Below are 24,854 nucleotides of genomic sequence, written 5' to 3' on the forward strand. Positions count from 1 at the left end.
CCAGCTAAGGTGGTGAAGGGAGAAGACGCTTTGAAGTACGAAGATAACCAGTTCCAAGTTCAAGAACTCCCTGAAAAAGAAAAATCTCCCATCGTACAGAAGTCATGAACTCCACGTTCGTGCTCCTGGGTCGTAGCTTCACACACTGCCCGGCTGAGATTTTGCTGTCCAATCTTCCCATGTTCTTTTACACGTAGACTGGGCAATGTTACACTTAATCCTCTGATTTCTCTCCATAAATTGCATATAAATTTAAGGCATCATTCAATCATCATGTAATCAAAAAAAATACCGAATCTCCACCAGGATTGTCAGGAGCCAGGGGTGCAATGAAAAACAGCCCATCCTCATCCTGTCTTCTTTCCACAGCTTCGAAACGTGGCAGCAAACCTCTGCGTGGACAGCAAACACGGAGCCACAGGGACCGAGCTGAGGCTGGACGTCTGTGTCAAGGACGGTTCTGAGAGGACGTGGTCTCATGAGCAGGTGCGTCATGGGGGGAGGGGCTGAGGCAGGGGGGGTGGGGCAGTGTGGGAACAAACCTCTAGGTGGGACCTGGGTGAGGCCCTGACAGGTCACCACCCAGCTCTGCAGTCAAGGGAATCACTTCACTTCTTTGCTTCCGTTTCTTCTCAGGACAGTCGTGATTGTTAATTGAGATCATGTATAAAAACGTGCTTTAAATAATAGAAAGGAGGACTTCCCTGATGACGCAGTGGTTAAGCACGCTCCCAATGCAGGGGGCCCGGGTTCGATCCCTGGTCAGGGAACTAGATCCCGCGTGCCACGGAGCAACTCAGAGTTCGCATGCCACAACTAAGGAGCTCACGTGCCACAACTAAGGAGCCCACCTGCCGCAACTGAGACCCGGCGCAACCAGATAAATAGATAAAATAAATACTAAAAAAAATAAAATAAAAGGGTGGCAAAAGATAGACCATGCTTTTAAAAAACTAATAATAACAGAAAGGGTGGTAGAGATGTTGATTGTGACCCTAGTCTTCTATTTCCTTTCCCAGAATGGTAGTTTTCAAACCATGAAAAGCTTGTAGAGTGCTACGTAACTCTCCCAAGCAAATTTCCTGGTTTTACTGAAAGACTCTTGGTTATTCTGTAAGTTTTTGTGACTTTCTCTAATCTTATTTTCCCCCTCTGGCTGTTTACGGAAAAGAATACTTTACATACACCTCTCGTGTTAGCAGCAGTTTGTAATCTTACACACAAAGGATCACTTGGAGGCAATAACAGCCCAGCATGGACTTCAGGGGAGGCTTTAAGACTATTTATTGCTTTTCCTTGAAAAACATTTCAGAGCAACTCAGTTTATTAAGTGAGGTATGATTCCTGACCCTCTTTGAAACATCCTTGAAAGGGGCTTTCCTCACACTGTGTCACCTGTAAAAGAGGAAAGACGGTGGGTAGAATTATATCTGCCCATTTTTATTATTTGAATATTAAATTATAAAATATTTCAAATAGGAAACTATAAAAAAATTATGGCACACCCTGGTGTACTCATCACACGGACTGAACGAGTATCTACAGCTATTGCCATATTTTTTACAAGAAAAAAAATGTACAGATACAGTGAAAGCCCCTTCCCCCCACCGTACGCCCCCCTCCCTCCCTCTACAAAAGGATACATCTCAAGTTCAAGATCCTATGTCGGGCTTATGCCTTGTCTCCCAGAATTGTCCACAATGCTTCTCTTATGAAAACCAAGAGTAGGCAAGCAGTCTCCAGTAAGGCATTAGTTCTCTCCTCCAGCTGTTCCTCAAGTGTCCATCTTGAACATCAAGTCAGTGAAGCTCCCCGTCCCCCAGCCTGGGTTCTCCACGAGCTGTCTGGGTGTGCAGACTCGGCCTGTCGGCCCCTCCCCGGCCCCTCCCCACCGAGCATCCCTTAACCCTCCGGCCTGCAGTACAGCGCAGAGCCGCTGATTCAGGAAAACAGCAGCAGCAGACCAAGCCCACGGCACAGCCCAGAGTCCAGCCAAACAACCCCTAACCCAACACCCTCCCCCACCCAGCCGGGAGCCCGGTCCTTGTCCTCTTCTCCCGCAGCCTTGTGGTCTTCTAGAAGAATCATGGGCCTTCGGTCAGGCCAACCTAGATCCCAGCCAGTTTAACCTGTGCGTCCTTGTGAAATCGTTATATCTTTCGAGGCCATAGTCCCTCCCCCTTTAAACAGGGACAGTAACACCCACCTCACGAACAGGGTTATTGTGAGAATCAATAACATCCGTGATGTCCCAGCGTCTTGCACAGGTAGCAGGTGCAGAGCAAATATACTCTGTCTTCTTCCTTCTCACAGCCTTCCCCGCAGATCGCTTTATACCAACCCCAAACTAGAAATCTCCCGCCATCCGAGGCAGCCGCGGAACATCAAATACTACGTCCCACTCCCTCAAATACACCCTGCACGTGTGGACACGTATCAGATGGGTTTTAAAGAAGGTCCTGCAGCTCGAGGGTCACTGGGGGGGCGTGGAATATCCGTGGAAGCTGACGACCTACTCCATCCTCTGTCCCTTTCTATAAGTGCCACGGGGATGTGACCAGGGTGGTGGACGGTGCCAGCCTGTTTCCCCCAAGAGGCAATTCAGACTGCAGCCTGGGAACAAAAGAGAAGGCTTCAAGGCCAGTCAGTAAGGCTGGCATCTAGGGTGGGAAAGGATATTTTCTTAAAAAGGAAAAGGAGAATGCCATAAGGAAAATCCGTATCTGTTGGGTTAAAGTTCACTCCGCCATCTCTATTCAGCCCAACCAAGAGACACACCTATCCAGCTGGCTGATACCTGAATGCCTGGATCAGGTTGAACGTCTCCATCCCCTGGAATGTGCTAGAATGAAATATGCTCTGGGCTGCAGATTTTGTTTGACGGCTGCACGTAAATATAAAGAAAACCAGCTACACTGCATACATTTTAAATTTTTTGGTTCAGTTCCTCCCCGACCCCGCCCCACCCCAAGCTAAACTGCAAAAAGCCATGGCATGTAATTCCAGAAATAGTCACCAGAGGGCAGCACTAGACAAGCAGACAGCTAACTAGGAGGAACGAAAGATCAGTTACTACAGCTCGTGAAAGAGATTTCCAGCCTCTAGCGACTTCTGAAAACAGGGCAATGCAACAAGGTTGAAAGGAGGTAAAGTCAATCATATCTGAAATACGTATCACCGTATACTGACGTGGCGGTTCAATTATCACATGCTGCTTCGTTTTCCAGTAATTAACTCTTCGCTTTTTTCGATATATTACTCAATGACTTCTAAAAATTAGGACTCATTCTTCTACCTTTAGATTAAAATTCCCAAAGGAGAAAAGAATATCAGGACAGGAAAATTACAGGCGCTCTTTCTGATTCAAAAGCATTCAAAGAACATGAAAGGGGCACTTATTAGAGCTGGAATGATTTTTTTTTTTAATGGCAAAAATAAAACACAAATGAATAAACAAAATAGTTCCGTGGGGAGTTAAAGAGAGTCTGTGGAAGCAGCTGGTAAGAAAACGGCTTTTGTCACAGAGGAGGGGGATGATTGAGGCTCCCCTGCGGGAAGGGAGCGTGCAGTTCATTTTCCAGCCCTCTGTCGAGGCATCACCGCAGCTCCGAGAGCGGGCTCTCAGTTTCCTATGGGGACCAAGAAAGAAAAGAAGAAAAAGGCCTTCCTAGGACTGTGAGGTCTGGAAAGAACACTCCCCATGTGCCGTTAGGGGTCTGATGGAAAGGCGGGGCGTGGGGAGTCTTCGGTGCCGGGGGGCAGCCCTGACCTGTGCTGGGAGGAAGCCTGCAGCGGAGTCTCCGTCCTGCTCAGGATGCTGCCCTGTCCAGAGCTGGACAGAGACGTGCGGAGACGGAGGCGGATCAGTGCACCTGGTACAGGACAGCTGACGGGCGTGCAGGGTCAGCCTCAGGGCCGAGGATGCCAGACCACAAGGAGAAACGTGCAGTAGCCCGGACCTCTGCCAACCGCACGCCGATGCAAGAAAATCTAACTAATCACGGAGAGAAAAATCGTTTCCATCTTCTCAGGTCAGGTAGCAACACTGAGATAATAAATTTACGTGCAGCAGCGAGGCTTGTGAGCCGGTTCGTATAACACAACACAGACTCAGGCAACGTTACACGCACCAAGAAGTATGACTTACCTATCATTCCGAATCCGTTTTAAAGTATCACTTCAAAGAGGAAAGTGGAGAAAGGAACATCAATTTACTCCGAGGCTGAGGAATTTGAGGTTGAAAAAAAATCAGGAGGTATTGTGCAGGGAACCTGAATAAAATCTGAATACTTCTTGTCAGCGAGGCGCAGCCCAAGGGTTTGCAAACCATCAAATACGTGCATGAGGTCTGTCTGTTTCCGCTTTGACACGATTGCACTGGGGCACGTGGGCCTAAGGAATGAGACGCTCGGTGCCTGATTGGTTCCTCACCACCATTAGGATAAGTTACGTGGCAGGAGACAGCATTTCAAAGACACGAGAGAGAAAGATCTTAGCTAATGGCAGGTGCAGAAGAATAAAGCCGTTTATATAATCCGAAGACGCGTCTCCCGGGACGCAGGAAAGTAAGCACCAGGTGATAATAATAATACTAATGCCTCAAACACTGAAGCCTACAAGCGGATAATCAGTCTGCACAGCTGAGAATGATTACTGCACCCTCATAACAAGCCTGGAAACAAGAACTAAAAGTCACCCGAGGGTGCCCTGAGATGTAATTGTGACAGCAGATGAATAAATCAGCCGAGAGACAAATGTGCCCGTTTGCTTTCACGCAGGTATTCTTTTGGACTTGACTGATCTATTTAATAAAAAGTAAGGAAAGGAAACAGAAAGAAAGTAAAAAGTAAGAAAAGACTGTCTACAGAGGCGTACACAAGCCTGGACTCCTGAAGTGTGCCGGTGGCCAGTCGTTGCACTTCTGCAGGCCACTTGTCCCCAACTGGGTGATGATGACAGAGCCTTTCAGCTCTGGCTTCTACGTGTATAAAAACCGAAAAGAGGAAAAGAAACAAAGCAGAAAATCGATAAACCATCAAGACCACCGGTTCCTGCGCGGGCTGCACTGCTTATAGTACCAAGGGGTTGTGATATTTAAATAACATAAAGATTTAAGCAATGACAGGTGTACAGGCCAGGAAATTTTTATTCTAATAATAGGTAACTGAGCCTAGAATCATTGGAATTGAAAGCTCCAAAAAATTAATTATTGTTGTAATTAGACACAAACAACACAAATTCATTTGAGAACCTGAAAAGACTAATTATTAGTTCCTCTTGACAGTTATCCCAATGCACTTTCTGTTAATATAATGAGTGCGAGTTTTTACTTATTCAACAGAAATTTTATTGGACATTAATTAAATGTCATGAATTGTTCTGGGTGCTGGAAACGCAAAGATGAAGAAGATGTGGTTCCTGCCATTATGGGTCTCACGGTCTAGTGAGGGATACAGAAACATAGTCGGACAATCATGAGAAATAAGGTGGGGGATGGGAGGGAGGAAGGGAGGGGTTCGAAGAGAAGGCTTCTTAGCGAGTGGACACCTGAACTTAACCTTAAAGGACTGCTGAGCAGTAACTAGGTTGGCCAGTGGATGTGGGCCTTCCAACCAGAGGGGCTCCTGTGAACAAAGTCACCGAAGGGGAAATACATACCACCTGATTAGTGCAAGGAACTACAGTTTTTTAAAACTGAGGTATAATTCACATACAGTTTTATATTAGTTTCAATAATACAACATATTGACTCAATATTTGTATCTATTGTGAAATGATCACCCCAGTAAGTCTAGTTAACATTCGTCACCAAACATACAGAATTTTTTTCCTGTGATGAGAACTTTGAAGATCTACTCTCTTAGCAACTTATAAATCTTTTATTGTTGATAGAACATAAACTAAAGGGAAAGGGATGCAGCTGGAAAACATGGCAAAGTCCAGATGGTGGAAAGTTCTTTGTGTGTTAAAGAGTCTGAACTTCATTCTCTAAGGGTTATGTGAAAATATGGTGAGATTTCAGGTTAAGAGGTAACATGGTCATATGGGTATTTTAAACTCTAATTCAAAAAGATACATGCACCCCAATGTTCACTGCAGAAGTATTTACAGTAGCCAAGACATGGAAGCAACCTAAGTGTCCATCGACAGAGGAATGGATAAACAAGATGTGGTACATATATACAATGGAATACTACTCAGCCATAAAAAAAGAATGAAATAATGCCATTTGCAGCAACATAAATGGACCTGGAGATTATCATACTAAGTGAAGTAAGCCAGAGAAAGACAAATATATGATATCACTTATATGTGGAATCTAAAAAAATGATACAAATAAACTTAGGTACAAACAGAGATAGACCCACAGACATAGAAAGCAAACTTATGGTACCAAAGGGGAAGGGCAGAAGACGGATAAATTAGGAGTTTGGAATTAACATATACACACTACTATATATAAAATAGCTAACCAACAGGGAAATGTACTCAATATTTTATAATAACCTATAAGGGAAAAGAATCTGAAAAAGAATAGATATATATGTATAAATGAATCACTGTGCTGTACACCTGAAACTAACACAAAGTTGTAAATCAGCTATACTTCAATTTAATAGAAAACAGATATGAAGGAACTAGAAGAGGAAGGTGGGAAAGAAAGCAATTAGAAGGTCATTTCAAGAGTCCAGACAAGAAACATTGACAGCAAAGATGGTGGAGACAGAGGGGAAGGGACCACTTCCTGTAATACTTAGAAGACAAAAGTGGTGAGAGTTGTAGATACAGTAGATGAAGATGATGAGGGAGACCAAGGACATAAAGACAAAGGACTCCCAGGTTGCGAAGCTGAATGATGTGACCAACTAAAACAAAACACAGGAGCAGAAACAGGTTTAGAAGGGAAGGAAATCAATGGAACTCAGGATGTGGTGACTTTGAGATGTCTATGGGACACGTAAGAGGGAGGTCCTACACAGGGTTGGACATAACACAGATGATGAGTTATGCACGTGCCAGCGAGAGTTAAACTGAGCATGTGTGAGACCAACCAGGGAAGGTGCAAGGATGGGATCTGAGGAACCCTGAGCTGGACCTACATTGAAGGGATAGACAGAAACGGGACATGGGCAGGACAGAGTTCTAGGATAACACAGGAGCACAGTATCTCAAAAACCAAGGGAGCGGTAGGTCCTGATTTGAAGGGAGTGATCAAAACCAGGAGTAGCTGAACAGACACTTTTCCTTGAGAAATGATTCCCCTGCGTAGGGTTTGAATGAATCTAAAAATGCCTCAGTCCGCAATCATATTAAAATGACGACAACGAATCTAGGGAAAGAGACCACACAATTCCTCTGCATGAATCTATTTCAAATGCCTAGCCTAAAACACCTTCCTCTATTTAAAACATCCTATTTTGTCGTGTCTCCCGGGGAAACAGAAGGCAATCTCTCGCCACAACTCAGACAGTAGGCTTCATATGTTTGATTTAGATCAGTTCTTTCCGATTTTCTTCAGACCACTTAACCCAGCTTTTTCAAGTTTTCTGCAGTATCCCCACCATTTAACTGTTTTTGTTAGCCATCCCTGGAATTTTGCCAGATTCTCTGCATTTTCTTACCCAGGTAGGACCCCAAAACTGCGGTAATCTGCAGCTTGACAGAGCCGAGTGTATTGTCTGCTTACAGCTCAGCACTGTGTTTGTTTTTACATCCACAGGGTCTCCTGACATTGAGATGTTAGAATTGGAAGAAATCCTAGGGCTGATCTAGTCCATTTTCCCACTTACTTAAGGATTTCTTGTACTGCACCCCTCAAATGGTTATCCAGCTCAAACTCCAAAAAATACCCTTTCCTTACAGAAGTGTTGTTTTTTCAATTTAATACATTGTAAAATCAATTTAGTGCATCCATAAGTCACATTTTAAAAATAATAGAATGGGGACTTCCCTGGTGGCGCAGTGGTTAAGAATCTGCCTGCCAATGCAGGGGACGTGGGTTCCAGCCCTGGTCCGGGAAGATCCCACATGCCGTGGAGCAACTAAGCCCGTGCGCCACAACTACTGAGCCTGCACTCTAGAGCCCGCGAGCCACAACTACTGAGCCCACGTGCCACAACTACTGAAGCCCTCGCGCCCTAGAGCCCGTGCTCCACAACAAGAGAAGCCACCGCAATGAGAAGCCACTGCCATGAGAAGCCTGCGCACCACAACGAAGACTAGCCCCCGCTCGCCGCAACTAGAGAAAGCCGGCGCACAGCAACGAAGACCCAACGCAGCCAAAATAAACAAATTAATTAAATTAAATTAAATTAAAAATAAATAAAATAAAATAATAGAATGGATGGATGGAATAGAATAGACTAAGACAGGAAAAGTTTGGATGGAATATCAGAGTCTATTAAATGCATTGAGGACAAATATTTCATGAAATTTCCGTTTTCAGTTGGGGGAAAGGGGATCTATGCATCTTTGCAAACTGTATCTCTTACTGGGAGTCACAGTCTAGAACTTTCTACAATGCCCGGCAGGATTACTCTTACCAACTCCAGGAAATCAATTTGCCTATTCTTTACTTCATCAAGCTTAGCTTTCATTTAAATCAAAATTTTCAAGTTGCTGGCATCCATCCAGCTCAACCCTACTCCCGGTCTTTTCTCAGTTAATCTGCTCATTTCGGCTAACTGTGTGGCATTTAACCCACTCATTTTTTTCATCTAAATGAAGAAGGTAAAGGCCATCATTAAAAAGTTTCTCCCTTCTTTCTGTCCCTCTGTCTCCCTCTGTCTGTCTGTCTGTCTCTCTCTCTCTTTCTGTCTATCTAACCGGAAACACTTCATTTGCTTTTTTGGCCAGCCTTGGCCAAAAGTGCTTCTGGTGTTGCTACAGAGCATTAGCATGCATGCCTTTTTCAGTGCCCCTATTATGCTGAGACATAGGTCTTTTCTTGTAAATCACGAAGCAGGAGTTCTTCATAGCTAAAGGACATACCTCCCCCTGCTTCCAAATCTCTCCAAATTCAACTCACTGTAGCTTTTCTGCTATTGTTGTTTTGTTAGCTCTTCACCTTTGGTTGGAGAGAAGATATTCGGCCAGGTGAGCCCCTGCACACCCGAAAATTCTGCTTCGACGCCATCTCCCATAGCAGCCCGGTCACTCTGTATGACTGTCACGGCATGAAGGGGAACCAGCTCTGGGGACATCGGAAGGTAAGGGCCAGCTCGCTGCGGGCAGGGAGCTCTCCAACTGCCCTGCTTCAGGTTTTCTAACGCAAAGGTTTTTGGTTTTAACGCACTGTTTTGATTTAAATTGTCACCTGGCCATTTGGTTCATGCATTTGGAGACCACAGCAAAGATGAGGGGAAAGACAGAGGGTGTAGGAAGGGGCATTGCTTTGGCTTTGCTGGCCACGTGCGCACCGAGCACAGTCAGTTATGACTGCACATGGCTTTGAGCCAGGACACAAGCCCTACACGGGAGGGGCCTGGTCTCAACCCAGATGGCTCCCAAACGCAGGGGCCACATGCCCTGCAAACAAATGTGCACGTGTAGAGTTTTTCACAACACCAATTCACACACACACACGGATTAACACATCTCTTTACTTATTATGCATCTCAGGCTCATTCGCTTGGGAGCTCTCTGGGTTAAGACAATTACATTTACACAAATACTAATATATTCATGTAGATCTAATTGTTGCAACCCTTATATAGAAAGACCCATTTTTAATCTGGCCAAAATCCTGCCCAAGTATAGCAAAGGAGAACTTATTTGGGGAATTTAAAAGTTTAAAGAATTAGAAGGGTAACATTTATTGCTAGAAAAAATAGTTCAAAACTAAATAGAAAATCATATTTTATTGAGTTGAGCATTTAAGTAAAAAATAAAGAGCAATTAAATATTTTAAAATATTTTCATTAAGTTATCTTTTGATAGCTTTTTAGAATACAATTTTTCTCTCAGCTTCTTTGGTTTCTCAGGCAGGACTCAGCTGTCAATTAGCAAGAACTCGTAAGTTCCATTCTGCTCCTCAAGTTTGTAGAATTGCTAGGGGCCTCCCCGGCCAGGTGGAAGATGCCCTCTGTATGCCTTTTCACACTCTGGAATGATTCAGCCTCACCCCAGACTGTAAGGAAAATGTCCCACCCACCACTTGAATCAGGAGTGTTGGCCAGCCTTGGCTGAGGTCAAGTCAGTATCCCCTGAAATCACAGAGAGCTGAAGGGAAGGGTCTGCAGAGAATCAACATGGGGACCACTGGTTTTGATACCTGTTCCTTCACTTAGTGAGCTTTCTGGCATCTACCTCTTAGAGGTGGGCACCGAAAATTATACTCAAAGGCAGACTCATTTGTACAAGTTTATTCTGCACACTGCCACACACCCCTGCCAACATTTGGCAGGTCGTGGAAAAAGTACAAAACACCAGTTGTTATATTCTCTTAAAAAACAATTTAAAATCAAAAGAGCTAATGAGAAGATGCATCCGATATGATACGGGGTGATGGGGGGAAATCAGACAAGAGGAAAACCTCCCTGTTTTCCTTGTGAGATATATCAGAAATGATTAATCTTGTCAAACCCTTTTGCTATTCAATATAATACAGTCCGTGCGTGGTGCAATAAAGAAGTGTTTTGTTTTGTTTTTGATGGTTATATGCTGACCATTAGGAAGTTACTTTCAGGGCACATGGATAAAATACCTGATCTGCCGTTTGCCTCGTGTGCTGTTGGTCCCCACGGAGCGGACCGTTTCTCATCACTGCTTACAGCATGAGGGACAAAACACACCATAATGCCCAGTTAAGCCAGGAAAGTACAGGGACCCACCCGGCACAACTGTGCTGGTCTCTTTCCTCAGACCTGGCCTCATGTGACTCTGGTTTCACTCACCGGGTAGTTATACAGCAAGCACGATTTATACATCATCGGGAACATGCCCAAGGCCTAAAATGGAAAGTTTCTGAAATAGCTCATCTCAGGTGATGATTCAGGCCTGTTCAAATGTACCTGTTTGAGAAAGACCCTTGTCTATTCCAAGGGCCCTTCCCGAGGCACAGAGCGAGAAGTCCCTCTGGTGGGTGCCGCCTTGTCTGTTTGGAGGCATTGCTTGGCCCTGGGGGCTTTGGACAGCTTAGCAATCTCTGGAGTCGGCTTTGGGGTCCCCCTTTGTATCAGCACACTGACGAATCCACGTGGATCCCTGAGACTCTGCTAACTGCCTAAAGGACCCCCGTGGGGCATCTCTTGGGCTCCGTCCTCCTCATCCTCCAGCTGGTGAAGATTCACAGAGCTAGTGTCTTACACACTTCACAACCACCTGGGCCTGTTACGGACAATCCACAGAGGAAGAAACAGATTTGGGGCCAAGCCAGCATTCGAGCGCAGGTGCATCGGGCCTTGAAGTCTCTCCTCTTTCCTGCGCCCTTAAGCAATCCGATCAATATTCCCCGGGGCGAGTCCTGATGCCTGTTGGATTCTGCATCACCAAGGCCAGACAAGCGCTTCTCCCAGGCGCACAGAGATTTCCTGGATTGAGTAGTGGCTGCCGGCGACCTGCCTGAGTGAGGAAGGGCGCCGACGGCCTGGCTTTCTGACCTCTCAGCACCCATCAGCTTTCAGATCTTGTTGGCCTTTTTTTTTTTTTTCAGGAAGATTTTCCCCTTTCCCCCCAGCTTTACTGAGATATAACTGACACACAACATTGTGTAAGTTTAAGGTATACAACGTAACGATTTGATATACGTATGCACTGAGAAATGATCACCACAACAAGTATAGTTAACAAATGCATCACTGTACGGAGTTCTCTCTGTGTGTGTGTGTGTGTGTGTGTGTGTGTGTGTGTGTGTGTGTAGAACTGTTAAGATCTACTCTCTTGGCAGCTTTCAAGTATACGATACAGAGTTATTCACTGTAGTCCCCATGTTGTGTATTACAACCCCAGAAACTTACCCAGCTTAGAACTGGACCACCCTCCCTGACCCTCCGCCCCCTGGCTCTCAGTTATTTTTCTGTGCGGCTCTTTGCCACCACGAGAAAAGGAAGGAATCCCTATCCTAGGGTCGGGTAACTAGGCTCCTGCCCAGCCATCTCCCCTCGTAGCAGGTACCCAGGGTAAGAAATCCCATTTTCGGTTTCTTTCGCCACCAGGGGGACCCCGGCTACAAGAACGATGACTCGCAGAAGAGACCTCAGTAAAAATATTCAAGTCACCAGCCGACACTCAAAACGACAGCTGAAACAAGAAACTGTCCCGCCGCCTCCTTAACCCCCTACATCTAGTTGGTCCCTAAGACGTGCGAACCCCTCCCTCGCCTTGCCGTCCCTGTGGCCACAGCCCCGGCTGCAGCCCTTCCCGTCTCAGTCCCCGATTGCTGCAAAGGCTCCCTTAAAGGGCCACCCTGCCTCCGCCCTTCCCCCCCTAACCCACCTTCCGTCCTGAAGTCAGAGGGGTGCCCACAAGAGCTGGTCACTGCATCCCTCTGGTTTATACGTTACTTGGTTTCCCACCGAGAAGATGAAGTGCCTTCTCCCAAATTCTCATCCTGCCTCTTCACAATCTGGTCAACGTCACGGTGGCTTGTCTGGCCTAAGACATTCTAATTCATCCTGGAACTGTAATGTGACCTTGAGTGAGTTATTTCACATGTGTGATTTTCAACTTCCACGTCAATAAAACAGAGACAGTAATTCAGTGAGATAAACCGTGGAAAACTTCCAGCCAGGTTTCTGACCATATGATCCAATTTCCATCCATGTGAGTGACAAGTACACTTTTTACACTGAGAATAGTGGGGAGCTATATCGTGCTGTATAGCAAACTATGCTAAGAAATATTAACTACTGTTATCCCCCCAGATCAAGAGCTATCTCACATGTCCTTTTCTGGTAAGGAAACATTTTTATGGGAGTATAACATATATCTTCATTGGGGTTTCCCCAGATGTAGGCCCTGAAGTGAGAATTTGAGTACAAGTGGTTTATTTGGGAGATGCCCACCTGCCTCCAAAATCATGGCAGAGAGTAGGGAAGTGAAACAGGGAAGGAATGGGAACCAGTATAGGGCCTATGATAAAGCAAGTACCACTGTGGGCAAGGGGAGACCAAGCCCACCAACACCTCTGCAATGGTCTACACCACGTACCGACGGGAAGGGGGTTGGGATATTTAAACACCACCACAGCCAGTCTCGGCTTACGGCTGCTCCTGGGGGGTGTTTATTCCTGACACCTCTGGGCTGCTGCTCTTACAGACGGAGCTGTTCTAGAGCCCAGAGAACAGAGGCCCTAGAGCGAGATACAGGGGCCAGCTTCAGGAGGTCAGGTCGGCAGGCACTGAAATCCTGGGGCCTGAAGAACTGTGGGCAGATGCTGCCTGAGAACCCAGACCTTCCCACCTTCACCAACACCTGGCACGTCGGTTTCTTTTTCTCTTCCTTTTTCCGTTCTGTGGTTGTAGAGTGAGATCACACGTCTGTTAGCCTTTTTGGAGATCTTCTTTGAGAAGAACCTGTTCAAGTCTGTTGACCATGTTTTAACATGGGTTGTCTGACTTTTTTTTTTCTTTTCTTTCTTTCTTTTTTTTTTTTTTTTTTTTACAGATTTTGAAGAGTTTTTGGTATATCTAGGTATAGTGGTTATTTGTAAATATCTTACTCTAGTCAGCTTCTGGCCTTTTCTCTCTCCTTGGTGAAGAGCTCTTCTTTCTGATTGGTGTTTTCTGTGTCCTGTTTAGGAAATCTTTGCCCACACCAAAGTCAAGAAGGTAGTATTCTAAGTCATCTTTGGAAGCTTTGCTGTTTAACCTTCTGCATTGTGGTATATATTCCCTGGAATAGTTTTTGTTTACAATGTAAAATGGGGCTGTTTGTTTCATATTTATATTCAATTGATCAATCATCATTTACTTAAAAAAAATCATTTTTCCCACTGCAGGGAAGTGGCACCCTTGTCATAAGTCGAGGGGCCTTATATGCATGGTCTATTTATGAATCCTCAAGTTTTTAACCCTCTGACTAATAAGTCTTAGCCATACAGAAAGTAAACTGATAGAAATAAACAAACTTAACCTAATAAGAACCAAAACCCCATAACATGAGTCTTAGTGGTGAAATGTTTCAACTTCCCTCTGGAGACTGGGAATAAAATATAATGTCTGCTACCGTCACTTCTATTCAACATTGCACAGGGGGGCTTCCCAGAGCCATCAGGCAAGATAAAGAAATTAAAAGGTATAAGAAACAGAAAGGAAGAAATAAAACAGTTTACTCACAGGCGACATAGTTGTGTACATAAAAAAATCCAAAGGTTATACATCTAAACTATTAAAGTTAGTAAGTACATTCAGCATAGTTCTGGATACAAGGTAAATATAAGACAATCAAGTGTCTGTATGCCAGCAACAAAAAACTGGAAAATGAAATTCTAAACTTATTCCATTTGATCACCATAAAAGGTATCAAATAATTAGGAATAAATCTCACAACAGATGTGCAAGGCCTTTATACAGAAAACTACAAAACATCACTAAGAGGAACTTTTAAAAATACAAAGGAAAGCTACCATGTTCAAGGATAAGAAGACAATATTGTGAAGACATCCGTTCTCAAGCAGGTGTTAGCATTTCATACAAAACCAATCAAATCCCAGCAGGTTTATTTGTGGAAATTGATGAGCTGCTTCTGAAATTTATATGGAAATCAAAGGGCCAAGAATAGCCAAGAAAAAGTTGAAGAAGAAAAAGAACAAGTACCAAACACTATAAAAGTGCCAGGTACCCAAACATTACAAAAATACAATTATTAGTGTAGTGTGCTGTTGGCATAAGGATAGACTGATGCTCTAGAAAGAGAAGCCTGGGTATTGGTAGTTTTAAAAAGCTCCTAAAAGGTTCTGATGGGAAGCCAGATGGAGAATCACTTTTCTAGTTCCAGTTTTTACCTACTTTCCTTACCCTACTCTTCCCTCCTACTGTAGCTGGAAATTGCCCCTCTGCTTGTATTCCTATACCATTTTGTTCCCTTCTTTGTACTTAGAACATTGTATTATGCATGGTAAGTCTCCGCTTATAGATGTTAATTATCTGAGGGCAGGAACTTTTTCTTGTATTTCTGTATGGCCCACCTAATAACTACTACGTAGACATTTGTAAATAAATATTCATTAAATGGGCTCAATTACTGACGCGATCCCCTCCAGGAACCCCAAGCCGCACTGGATGAAACTTAGCACATCTTTTGGTCTCAGAACCAAGTTCACAACCTCCCCAAAGTCCAAAAGTGAAAGGTTTACATCACTTTTCTGAGTTGCTTCCTGGGGTGTCCTTATAGTTTAACTTCCATAAGAAAGGGCTTAAAAATAACATCAAACAGGAAAATACAGATAAAAAGACACCTGTCAGGCTAAACTGATAACAGTGAAACAGTCACAGTACTTTGAAAAGTGAGTGGGTGGAATTCTTGGCATGTGCCCACATCTGACTATTTATGGTACCTTGTGTTACGTACCAGGGCTTTAGCCTCTCAGCTCATAAAATCCTGCTGGTTCACGAAGATGCCAGATGGATGGCCACAAGGTTGTTATTTTTAAATCATTCCGGTTTGGTATTGATTTAGGACCTAAAATGAGGAAACAGAGTTTAATTAAAAGGCGTGAAATTCGACTCTCGTTCTGATAAATGAAGCCCCACTACAAAATCCTGGACTTGTGGTCATACTTAGACAGTCACACTATCCCTGATCGGCCCCTTCATTTCTGGACAGTCCCAAGTATCACAAAGCTCTAAGACTTTTGGTACCACACAGATTAAATTTCATCCATTTTGGTCAAGACGGATTCCAGATCCTTGAACAATGCTTGCCTGATCTTTACTCCTTACTTCCAATTACATGGCCCAATTTTTCTTCAGATAGCTTCATTGGGACCTACCTCAGCCTCCCGGACACAGATTCTTAACACACTCCAGATGGTCCTAGAGGGTGGCGTGATGCCCAAAAGGGAACACAGTATTCTAGGTGTGTTTGACCAAAGAATAGAATGAGTTTCTAGCACCCCTTTGTTATGAGCAGTATATGCCTGTTGAACTAGCTTGAGTTGATTGACTTTCTGCCTTAACTTCACATACTTGGCCTCTTAATGAGCTTTCAGTATTAAAAAAAACCACTCTTGCTTTGCTACACAGACACGTCTCTGTAGTCTTCTACCTGTACAGTTCACCTTTTATACTTGGGTAGCCATCCATTGGTTTCTATTAAATTCTCCCTCACGAGATTTACCCCAGCCTGGATTTCGACTCTTTGATCCAGCTTATTACCAGGTGAACTAGTTTTACTCCAGCCGTGAGTTAGGGCAAAGTAGCGTGCACCCAGGCCCTCATCTAAGCTGTTGATCCCAATGAACAAGGCCCAGAACCGAGCTCTCCATCCTATGATGGAGGAGACATTGGTCCATCGGGTGCAGTTACTCAACCAGATACAAATTCACCTAATGGTGAATTATCTTCTAGCCCACATTTCTCCAGCTTACCCATAGGAAAACAAAGGGGGATTTTCAAACATCTTGCTGAAAAGCAGATGCACAATGTCTACATCATACCCTATACTCTGAAAATAATAGGAGACACAATAGGAGACATGAGCATTGTACCCTGAGAAGTTGTGATCTTCAGTGCAACTTGACAGTTCAAAGATGAGCGAGGTTAACTCCCGGGTGGGGAGTACAGACACCCCTGCAAAGAAGCTACATTTTCAGCAGTGTTGCCTTCCCATTCTGTTTCTGTCTGTGTGTCTAATCCAGCTGAAGTCACTTCGTCGTCACGTCCTTTTAACTTTTGCCATATCTGGGTACCTTAGCCATATCCCTGCTGGTTACCATTTTACCTAACAGGCTTCACTGCCACCCTCTGGTCACTAGTAAAAAGATTTCATCACAATCTATCTCAGGCTCTAACATATGGACAAACACTTCCTGAACTGAATGCCTGTCAAGATCAAGACTGTCAAACTTTAAAGGATCCTGGTAATCGGAACTATACAAATTTGAAATTAGTATTTGCTAAGGAGGACAGTTCTTCGCTACTGAGCATGTGTGGGTCTGGAGCAGGACCGCTAGTTGGCTCGGCTAAGAAGGGGGTGAGGGCCTTCCCTGGCGGTCCAGTGGTTAAGACTCCACGCTTCCAATGCAAGGGGTGAGGGTTCGATCCCTGGTCAGGGAACTGAGATCTCACATGTTGTGCAGCATGGCCAAAATATTTTTTAAAAAATAAGAAGAAGAAGACAGGGGTGAGACAGGCTGAGGCCGAGAACACAGGGGCTGGACCCTGAGGGACCTGGGATTTGAGTTCTGGCTCCGCGGTGGTCCTAGCTCTGGGATCTTGGGAAACTTCCTTACTCTGTGCTTCTGTTTCCTCGTTTATCAAATGGCAATAATAACAGTATCTACCTTAGAAGATTATTGTGATGATGAAATAAAAGCTAAATGCACCTAGGACACGGCACTTAATAAGAGTTCAATGAGTGTCAGCTATTACTCTCAGGTGCCCGAAAAACTTCTCCTGATTTGACTTTAGCTCTCCTAGTAAGTTTACATAGAGGCAATGATAGGCTGTCTAGTCGTCTTCCTATACTATTTTAGCTATTTAACTGTCGCTAAATATTAGAATGTAAATTCCACAAGAGCAGGGATTTTTCTCTGCTTTCTCTCATGCAGTATCCTCAGTACCTAAAACACTGCTTGGCACATAGTAGGTGCTGAATTAGCATTTGTTAAATAAACAGACGAACCTGGCTTCCTGTTTGTCCACATTCACTCTCTCTTCAGGTTGCTTATGTGGATGAAGTAGATAAAATGAGAAAATCTGGGTAGAACATTTAACACTACGAGGCACATAAATACATACTCGATAAATAGCAGCTATTATTATGTTGATGTGACTGCTGGCAGGTTTACTGAGGGGAGATGAACAGCTATGGACAGATGGAAACAAGATATGGAACAGATGGGTTTTCTCTACTCTTGGAGTTTTCAGTCTATTGGGGAAGCAGACAGATTTTTAAATTGAATACATTAAGTGTACAGGATAATATGGGAACGGAACACTGGGCTCTACCCAGGTCAGAGAGGTATGCAAGGCTGCTCTGACACAGTAGCTTTTAAATGGATACCTAAAAGATGAGTAGGATTTAGGCAAGTGAAGAAAAGAATCTGAACAAGAATGGATATATGTATTGGGTTGGCCAAAAAGTTCGTTCAGTTTTAAGTAAAAATAAAAGACAAATTTTTCATTTTCCCCAAGAACTTTATTGAACAACGTATTCATTAACTAAATGAACTTTCTTTTATGTAATGTTGGCAGGAGTTTGGTTTATTTTTATTTATTTATTTATTTACTTACTTACTTACTTATTTATTTTGGCTGCGCCGGGTCTTCATTGCAGCATGTGGGATCTTTAGTTGCGGCATGTGGACTCCTTAGTTGTGGCATGCAGGATCTAGTTCCCCAACCAGGGATCGAACCTGGGCCCCCTGCATTGGGAGCTCGAGGTCTTACCCACGGGAACACCAGGGAAGTCCCCCAAATGAACTTTTTGGCCGAACCAATATATGTATAACTGAATCACTTTGCTGTACACCTGAAACCAACACAACATTGTAAATCAACTATACCCCAATATAAAATAAAAATTAAGTTTAAAAAAAATCCCAGATACAGGGATCGGCTTATGCAAATGCCCTCGGGTAGGGAAGAGCTTGGTTTCCTTGGAAGAACGGAGAAGCCAGTTGAAGCGTCTGAGTGTGAGGGGAAATGATGAATTCTAAGGCCAGGGGCAGGCCTGCCTATACAAGACCTCGGGACCATGCTAAGAATTTAGCGAAGAGGCTGGGAAGTCTTTGAATGGTGTGAAGAGCAGAGATTTAACAAATCACAGCCGATTCTGTAATGATCCTGGCTGCTCTGAGAATTGAGGGTGTGCTCATGCCCATCACTTGCCTGTAGCCCAGAAACCCAGTGATGCAGCAGGAGGCAGGGGCTGTCAGCACTGTCTCAGCGCACACACCGAGGGCTCTGTCGGTCGGGGCATCAGAGGCATTATTTCTGATTGGCCAAATTATCCACTGATGCAGGAAGACCAATTTTCTCCCCCTGTGAGGAACTGTACCTGTCCAAAGAAAAAATGGAAAAGGATAGGCAATCAGACTGCTTTGTCCCTTTTATGCCTGTCAAGGTGTTATTCGCATTCTCCCAGATGCCAACAGCAAAAATAGGCAGGAAAAAAACCACCTGATGTGTCTTTCTCCCAGAACTCAGAGGCCACTCATAATATCCACCTGGTTCTTCTCCACGACCCTAGGAGGTGGGAAGGCGGATATTTTTGTCCCTTATCTCATCCCTCCCTCCTCCTCCCACTCCATTCGTCTTGCAGATGGAAAACTGAAATCACTAGCAAACGAAGGGGCCATCAGAGATTCCTGTCAGAGATAAAACTAGGATTAAAAACTAGTCTCATAATTCCGAGCCTTCCTTCTCTCATATCCATACTAGAAACAAAAGGACATGAAGGCGATGTCTCTCACAAATGCATTTGCTGTCAGTGTGAGTTACACAGAAATGAACAGTCAGCAGGAGGGAGTAACTCGACTCTCCCCACTTTACAGAGAAGCTATCTTGAGGTCCAGCCTATACCCAACTGCTTTCGGGGCATCTAAACCTGGATGTCCCATAAACACCTATGACTCATTATACCTGAAACAGAGATCATCATCCCCACCCCCAATCCTGCTCCTCTTTCCGCAATTCTCACCTCAACACTGCTTTTCCTCTAGTCATCCCCTCCCTCCACCTTAATCCCCACGTCCCATCAAATCAGAACGCCCTGTGCATTCACCTCCTGAAAAAGCTTTCCAACCATGTCTCAGGTCACCCCCAACTCCTCCCCATTGCTGTTGCTTTCACCTCGGCTCAAATCTGGACCACTGCAGTAGCCTCCAGCTGTGCCTCCGGCTGTATCCAGAGTCCCCCACTCCCACCCCATCCTCCTCTCTGCCACCAGCATGAGGCACCCAAGATGTGGATCCTTAACTCCACTGTTTTAAATCCTCCAACAACCATCCCGCACGCTTGCCTGAAAAGTCAAGCCTTAGCGTTGCACCCCAGTCTCTTCATGATGTGGAATTCATCTGTCACCCTCTGGAATCTTCCCCCTTGCTCCTTGTGCTTGGGCCACACCAAGTGATCTGCTGGTCCCCAGCACATGATGGACGGAGCCCTCCATCACCTCTGACTCATCTCCGACCACTCTCCCTCACCCTGGCCTCCTCATGTTACTCTAACCCACACTGCATCCCTGCTTAGGGCCTCTGCACTGGCTGTTGCCCCGTCTGGCACCTCTTCCTCCAGATACTTGCATTGCCAATTCCCTTACCTTCTTCAAACATCACCTACTCAAATGTCACCTTCCCAGTGAGGTTTACCCTTGCCTCCCTATTTAACTTTGCACACCAGCTCTTCCCTTGGCTCTCGAGTTTCTCCGGACTGCTTTGATTTGTTCCATGTCACCTTTGAACAGGCCATGGAAACAATTACACTCATGGTTTATGGTCTGTGCCCTACTGCTCTACCCCCAACCCCACCTCTAGAATGTAAGCTCCAGAAGGGCAGGAATTTTTATATTATTAAGGTTATTGATACATCCCAAACACCTAAGACAGTGCCTGACAGATAGTAAGCACCCTGTAGACTCTTGTTGAATAAACTGAATGCATAAATATACCTGTTAGTTCATATGTCTCTGTTCACACATTCTTCTTTATTCATCCTATTCCCCCACAGCTACAATCTCATTGACACTTTCTGCTTCAATCATGTCTTGTTTACCTATTGGTCTCCCCCACTTCTTGGGCCAGAGGAGGCATCTTAGGTTATCTTTCTATGCCTACTTCCTAACACACACCGGAAAATAAAAGGCGCTTAATAAATATTTGTTGAACCCAGATGCCCTGGATCATGTTGTATTTCAGGCAACATGTAAACACCCGGACCATAACTAAACAGAAGAACTCATTCCTGAACTAATTACTTTGGTCCATAAATCTTCTGCTTAAACCAGGAGGTACTGATGTATCCATTCGGATAACGGGTCGAGACAGGTGCCAATTTTTGCAAATTCTATTTCGCCAGGATTTCAGAAAATGCAATTTGGTCTTGAATAGCTGGTCTCAGACCAGATGGTTAGTGCGTTCTGATTTTTAGAATTGGGGACGCTCCCTGACTGAAAACAAATTAAGAGGAGAGCAGGCGTGGAATAACCATTACTTCGTTAGTTACTGCATGTAGGACATTGTGCCAGCGATTTTACATATATTAACTCATTTTATCCACAGCAAACTCGTGAAGCAGATATTATTATCTATATTTCACAAGTGAGGAAGCTGAGGTTCAGAGAATTAAGCAACCAACCAGGGTCATGTAACAGATGAGTGGTGTGACAGGAATATGACCAAATTTCCTGTGGAATAAAGCCCTGGCCCCCTGCACCCTGCCGCCGTGTGGGGGTTTATTCTCAGGGTCATCTTCTTGTACGTTATGAACTCACCCACCTATTTTACTGCCTCTGCATCTTTCATGTTTGATTCTTTTACTACCCTGAACACAGTGGGTAATGTTTTCTACAACATACCTGTTCTTTTAAAATTTGGACCCTACAGAGGTACAGAATCTAATAAAATTTAGTGCTGGCCTCTGAATACCCTGGAGTGTCATACCAGCTTGCTTTGAAGAGGTGTCCCTCTCCAGGACCTACTTGAAAAGTCCCACCCAGCCTTCACCCTGGGGACCAATTGGAATTTAGCCTGACCTGATTTGGTTATGAAGGGCAGTGCCATAATGCTGAATCTGAACTTTTTCATTTCCTGCTCAAGGATATCTAACTTTCTTAGGCAAAAACAAAACAGAAAAAAACAAGGGAGGAAGCGGTCAGGGAAGGCGGGAGGATGCAGGAGATACAGTTTGCGGCGTTACTTTTTGAACACCCGGGACACAGGCTCTGCCCCCCCTCCGGACTGAACAGAGAAGAGTCCAGGTAAAAGTGCCCTTTCAGGAGGGTTGTTAGGGAATACCAGACTTGCCAGAGGGCTCAGAACTCTATCCCAGAGGAGAAAACTCTATTTGGTTCTGTGCCAGCATATCTTGTCATGACGGAGGAGACTAAAGGAGAAAAGGGCTGTCGTAGTGTGTAGATGTCCATCCCAGTCTCCCAATTCATCCCTCCCCTCCCTTACCCCTGGGTAACCATAAGTTTGTTTTCTACATCTGTAACTCTATTTCTATTTTGTAAATAAGTTCATTTGTACCCTTTTTTTAGATTCCACATATAAGTGATATCATGTGATATCTTTCTCTGTCTGACTTACTTAGTATGATCATCTCTAGGTCCATCCATGTTGCTGCAAATGGCATTATTTTGTCCTTTTTAGGGCTGAGTAATATTCCACTGTATACACACTACTATATATAAAATCGATAACTAATAAGAACCTACTTGTATTGCACAGAGAACTCTACTCAACACTCTATAATGGCCCATATGGGAAAAGAATCTAAAAAAGAGTGGGTAGATGTACATGTATAACTGAATCACTTTGCTGTACACCTGAAACTAACACAACATTGTAAATCAACTAGACTCCAAGAAAAAATTTTTAAAAAGGGCTGGTGTCGGACAAGGGGCCACATTCACCAGTGACGACGCGCCAGCCAGGAGAAACATTGGTAACGACGTTTCGCGATCCAGAAGCTGAGCTGAGGAGAAATATAATGATGGCAGTGTATGTAGCTCCCAAGGTCAAAGTGGAAAACGCATGTCTTGGGGACACTAAAGGTGCTTTCAGAAGGTTCCCCTTTAGGACCTGCTGGACACGCCAAAGACACGGAAGGTCAGTCTACAACCAGAGAGCAATCATCTATTAGTCCCCAGAATATGGTGGATAGTGTCTATTTGATGCCCTGTCATTCGTCACCAGTGAACTTCGGAAAAAAATGTTCATTCAATTTTATGGCTGGGAGAGGCTTCAGAGATGGATGTTATCCACCCCCTCGTTTTACTGATGAAGCGTCTCAGACACAGATAGATGTGGGGAATTCTACTTTTCAACGTTTATGAGAACATGAAGTATAGTTACAGAAACATACTCTGGATGGTTCAGGGTCGTGCTGAATCTGTTCATCCCACCCAACTGTCCCCACGAGCATACCTGGATCTGCTGGAGCGTGTATTCCAGCTGGAGATTTGGAAAAGTACGATCACCTTATGGCTTGGAAAATAACATTCGGAAAAATAACATGTTCAGAAAATCTGGTTTGGCTTTTGCATCCACGCTGAGGCGCACACACTGAGAAGGGAAGGGAATTAAAACATGTTCTACTCCTTTTTTTCCCTCATTTTTTAGTTTTTACGGAAATATGTGTTTGGGGAGAGAAACTGCAAGTCTATGGGGGGGTCCCCACGTGAGCTACTGACAAAAGTGACAATAGGAAGAAATCTAGATAGTTATGAAGGAAAAGAAGTACCTGGATGTGGAACAGAGTGAATTTTAGAATTTAGCAGGTCACATAGAATTTTCACGAATGTAACAGCTTAAGGATGCTCTTTGAAAAGCTGATGGGAATATATTAGGCCTGTGTAGCTAAATTGGTAGAAAGTGGGGCAGGAGACGGAGTGGGAGGGGTGCTGGGGAGGAGGGGGCTGGGAGGGCCAAGGAGCTGCTGCCTAGGGAGGCGCGGGGGCGGCTGTGGGATGGGATCTGTGACCTCAGCATCAACATCAGCCCCAGGAGGGAAGAGGCGGGTGAGCTCAGGGCACAGCCTCCTCCTCCAGAATCTGTGACCACGCCCGTGAAAGGAGAGCTCTTGCCGGCTGCCCTGGGGTCAAAGGGCAGCCAGTGAAGCAGGGGATGAGGAAAATGGGCAGGAGAAATCAGCAGCCCTCTCGTGTGTAAGGAAAGTGAAATCCACAATAAACCTGGGAGACTTGAAAGAGGGCAGAGGAGAGAAGGGAGCCTATGTACTAGATGTAGCTCTGTGTTTACACTGAAAGTGGAAACATGCAAACGAGGCTTGGGGCCGCCTTCCTCCTTCCTTATTCTTCCTTCCTTCACGGGCACCCAACTAGGCAAACATCCGGGTCCGAAAGGACGTTAAATATTAGTTGACAACCAGTGTAACCCAGAAATGCTAACATGGGATGCCTAAAAGCTGAGTCTAATGTCCCTCAGTTAAAGAAAATAAGCAGACCCTCTAAATGTTTCCTAAGCTAAATAATAAAACATAACTTGTTCCCAAAATTTCAGCAGCGATCTGGGGATGTTTTTACACGTTATTGGCCCTTTTTTTTTAATGCATAGACACGATAAGAAACAAAAGCGTTTATTGCTAGTTAAGGAAAGATCCCTCTCTCGTAGCACTGGTTTCCTTCTCCCTGATTGCACAATAAAAAGCAGTGTGTACTAATAGAGGCTATTCACATAATGGGCTTGCTCACCACTTAAGCTCTGTGCCCTGCTAGCACCTTCATTCACAGAGCCGTTCTCTTTATCACATACTGAGCTAACACTGCCTCCCTCCACTTTACAAAAGGCGGGGAGAATTGCATCCCAGGAAGAGCAGGGATGCCGATAAAGGGGTCTGGAAGAGGCAGTAGCTCAAGAGTCAACAAATTTGAGCCTGTGCTTGGAGATTCTGCCTGTGCACTGTGTACCCCCAGTCCCGAGTTCATCCTGGGACCTGGGCAACCCAGCACCCAGCTCACTTGGTCCCTGGTCCTCTGGTATTTCCCTTTCCCAGTACAAGGCTAGGGAA

At 44.7% G+C, this 24,854-nt stretch overlaps 1 protein-coding gene across 5 annotated transcripts in view; it reads left to right on the top strand.

Annotated features, from left to right (window-relative positions):
- GALNTL6 (polypeptide N-acetylgalactosaminyltransferase like 6) overlaps positions 1-24,854 on the top strand; it is a 1,732,831-nt gene that overhangs the window by 1,707,009 nt on the left and 968 nt on the right. For 4 of the 5 annotated variants that reach the window (XM_059926764.1, XM_059926766.1, XM_059926762.1 and 1 more), the window contains 2 exons: positions 370-486; positions 9,060-9,209. In XM_059926764.1, coding sequence (XP_059782747.1) covers positions 370-486; positions 9,060-9,209 — 267 coding nt within the window. Of the gene's footprint in view, positions 1-369; positions 487-9,059; positions 9,210-12,155; positions 12,644-24,854 lie in introns of those variants that run through there. The other variant, XM_059926763.1, reaches the window with a different exon arrangement.

This window comes from Balaenoptera ricei, chromosome 6, assembly GCF_028023285.1.
Source record: "Balaenoptera ricei isolate mBalRic1 chromosome 6, mBalRic1.hap2, whole genome shotgun sequence".
In the NCBI taxonomy this organism is placed as follows: Eukaryota; Metazoa; Chordata; class Mammalia; order Artiodactyla; family Balaenopteridae; genus Balaenoptera; species Balaenoptera ricei.